Genomic DNA, 3,459 nt, shown 5'->3' on the forward strand with positions numbered 1-3,459 from the left:
ACACACACACACACACACGCGCGCGGTGTGTTTCCTTGCTCCGCGTGCGCATGTATGAAAGTGTGTACGTCATGTAAAGTTTGTATGTGTAATGAATGTGAATGTGTACGTTACTTCGCTATCTTTGGAATCAGCGTGACGTAGTTCTGCAGAATACTGCGCCAGCTCTTCTTGTACCGCCGCATTATCTTCATGGCGAAGCGGGATGACATGTACGCGAGCTGGCCGCGCTCCTTCACTCCGTAGTTGAGCAGCAACGCGTGGTGGTCAAGCTCCTCCATGACCTGCAGCCGCCGCTCGCGCAAGTACTGCTGCACATCATCGCCGCCCGCCATGGTGCGTGCGAGGCCGAAGCAGTCGGTGAATCCCTGCGCATCAGAGACGTCGATGGCGTCGAAGGCGGAGCCGTGCACGGCATGTGCGACTTTAATAACACGCCCGTCGCCCTCCGACCAGTGCGGCATGAGGAAGAGCGGGGAGCGGTACACCAGCGCACTGCTCTTGGTGAAATGCTGCTGCATGTGCGTCATCATGGGGCGGAACATGGTGTGGGGGATGTAGCCCGGCACGCCGGAGGTCCAGTGCATCACGACGTCGTCCCAGAACTGCTTCGTGCTTGTGCTGCGCAGCCGCGGGTCGCTGGTGCCGTCGGGGATTGTGATGGTGACGTTGTAGAAGAGCTTCGTCGCCATCATGGTCGGCCGCACCGTCATCTTGGCGTCACGCGGGGTCAGCAGCTCGACGATCTCCTGCGAGCCAGGGGTGAAGCGCTTCTCGAACTTGCCGAGCTCCGGCAGCGGCGGCACGCACAGCTCCATCCAGCGCACCGCCGCCGCGTGGCTGGCGCGGTACTTCTCCCCGTTCTCCGCGCGCTGCTGCAGCTCCTCATTGGTGAGCGTCAGCTCCGGCACCAGCTCCTGGCTTCGGCTCGTGCAGATGACGCCAAGGTAGTCCTGCTGCATGCCGCTGGCGAAGCGCACTCGCACGCCACCGTCCTGCAGCGGCTCGAGGCCGCCCTTGTCGATGTGCGGCTTCGGCAGCACGTGGCAGCTGTGGGCGCCCACTTCGCATAGCGACAGCAGCGCCCGTTCCACCTTGAGGCGGTCACAGCAGAAGAATGTCGGGCTCTCGCCCTTCTCGCGGAACTCGTTGAGGTCAATGTCGCACATGTCGTTGCCGACGTGGTCGAACGTCAAGATGCGGCCGACGACACTCCCGCTCGGGACGGAGACATTCAGCACGTCGCCCATCACTTGCGTGAGCGACGGCGTCAGGACAATCGTGCCGCGGTCGAGGTCGTTCTGGCTCACGTGGTGGGCAAGGTCGCAGTCGAGGCCGTGCACCCGCAGGCAGAGGGCCATGAACGGCGCCATCATGCCGTCGCCAACCACGAGGTACTTCCCCTGCGATGATAGAGCGCCGTCCGGCCGGATGAACGCCGCCATATCACCGCGACGGGCGCCGAAGGATGTCAACCCGTGCGGCTGCTGTGTGCGCGAGGAGAAGGAAGTGGAGGTGGTGGTTGGGGATGTTGTCGTGGGCATTGCCGCCGCTGAAGAGGAAGAAGGGCTGGAGGACAAGCGGCCTTTGCTGCCGGCAGCGAGTGCACGACTTCCAAAGAGGGCGAGACGACGAGCCGCTTGAGCTGACGCCAGCGTCTCCGCTGGTGTGTCTACCACAACCGCAGCCCTCCCTGAGTCCCCATCTGATCCTCCTGCTGCTGGTGCCGCTGTCGATGGTGATGATGCTGATGACGGAGGTGGTTGTGATGATTGTGGGGGAGAAAACGAGGCTTTTGACGCGGATACTGGTGTCTCTGCGTCGCCACTACTGCCGCCGTTGCTGCTGCTGCTGCTGCTACTACTGTGGTGGCCGCCAGCGCCGACTGTCATATTCCCCTAATCCNCTCTGTTGACTACGACTCTCTCTTACCGCTGCGAAGTTGCAGCAGTTTCGGTTATCTCCTGCATTGTGGAGAACACGCACGCACGCACGCACAGAACAGAAAGAAAGACAGCGAAGGTAATGCGTAAAGTCGGTGCATCAAACGAGAGAAAGTGTCCGCCAAACACACACGCACATCAAATACAAACACGGCGAAAAAAGACGCCCCGAGATGCAGTGCATGATTGTGGCGAAGGGCACCCGTCCGTCACGGTTTTTGCTCGGGCGGCGGCGTGCCGAGCCGCAGCTCACAGTCGATGCCCCCATCCTCTAGCGGCAGCTGCTTCCATGCGCGGCAGAGCGCCTGCACGGTTGCAATTGTGTTGAGGTCCTCCCCCGGGCAGTACGGGTTGTCGAGCGGAAACTTGCCGTAGTACTTGGCGAAGTTGTGCGCGATGGTGCCGAGGAGAGCCACATGGTGGTCGACGCGGCACTCGCGCGCCAGCAGGTAGCCGTGCGCCAGCCAGTACGTCACCGGAGGGCACTGCTGCTGCAGAAACTCCGCCACATCCTCCTTTGGGTCGATCGTGCCCATGCTCCGGCTGCTGTTGGGGCCTGTGTAGTAGGTGTCGAAGACCCACTTCTCCATCATGCGGGCGGCGAGGCTGGTCTTGAGGTCGCAGGCGCTGGTGAAGAGATCTTCGTCGTGACCGAGTGAGATGCGGAGACGGTTGCGCCGCGTCCACGCCGGCTCCTCGTTGATCTCCTCTGCACGCTGCAGATTGTTGATCGCACGCCGTGGGGCACCCAACGCGAGCTGCAGCACCTCGCGGTCGATGAACACCACGTCAAGACGGCGCCGCCGCACCACAACGTCGCAGCTTCCCAGATAGTGCTGTAGCTTCACGGCAAACTCCTTCACATATGCATTGTTGTTGTCGCTGCTGCTGTTGGCCAGTTCGGGGTCGGTGGCGGCGGCGTTGACAAGCATGTCGCACTGGAAGGGCCGCTTCGACTTCACGAAGGCGGAGATCTCCGCTTCGCTGCCAACCACTTTGCGTATGGCGTCATGCACGAGGAGGTAATACTTCTTCGGCAGCGGCGACGCCATTTCCACGCGCACGCACACAAACACAAGCGAATCTATCTGTNCACGAGGAGGTAATACTTCTTCGGCAGCGGCGACGCCATTTCCACGCGCACGCACACAAACACAAGCGAATCTATCTGTTGCTGCCTGCCGGCCGTACCGTCTCGTCGTGCGCCTTGCCCCGCTCCCCACCACCCTCACTCACAGCCCTTCCCTAACTGAAGGTGTCACCTCTCACCTTCCTGTCTGCGCTGCCGCAGTTACTGTTGTTCTTGTTGTGATCTCTGACGTGTCCCGTGTTCCTTCTTGTCACTTTGCGCTCACGCGCGGCATAGCCACCACGAACTTCCCGCAGCAGGCCCTGGGCGTATACAGACATGATCGAAAGAACAGAAGAAGAAGAGGCAGCAAAAAGAGGTCACGATACCAGTCGCTTGCACGCATTCCGTACTGTTCTGGGTCAACTGCCTCTCTCCCCCCCCCCC

General features: G+C 61.2%; 2 protein-coding genes across 2 annotated transcripts; both read right to left on the bottom strand.

The window, feature by feature from the left end:
* Positions 1 to 110: 110 nt before the first annotated feature.
* DQ04_07661030 (hypothetical protein) lies at positions 111 to 1,892 on the bottom strand (the record flags this gene model as incomplete). Its single annotated transcript, XM_009315259.1, has 1 exon — positions 111 to 1,892. One exon carries the CDS (start codon positions 1,890 to 1,892, stop codon positions 111 to 113), a length of 1,782 nt encoding a protein of 593 aa, XP_009313534.1.
* Positions 1,893 to 2,152: 260 nt separating this feature from the next.
* On the bottom strand, positions 2,153 to 2,995 carry DQ04_07661040 (hypothetical protein; the record flags this gene model as incomplete). Its single annotated transcript, XM_009315260.1, has 1 exon — positions 2,153 to 2,995. One exon carries the CDS (start codon positions 2,993 to 2,995, stop codon positions 2,153 to 2,155), a length of 843 nt encoding a protein of 280 aa, XP_009313535.1.
* Between the last annotated feature and the right edge of the window lie 464 nt (positions 2,996 to 3,459).

Source organism: Trypanosoma grayi (genome assembly GCF_000691245.1).
Source record: "Trypanosoma grayi strain ANR4 Tgr_766_V1, whole genome shotgun sequence".
Lineage (NCBI taxonomy): Eukaryota > Euglenozoa > Kinetoplastea > Trypanosomatida > Trypanosomatidae > Trypanosoma > Trypanosoma grayi.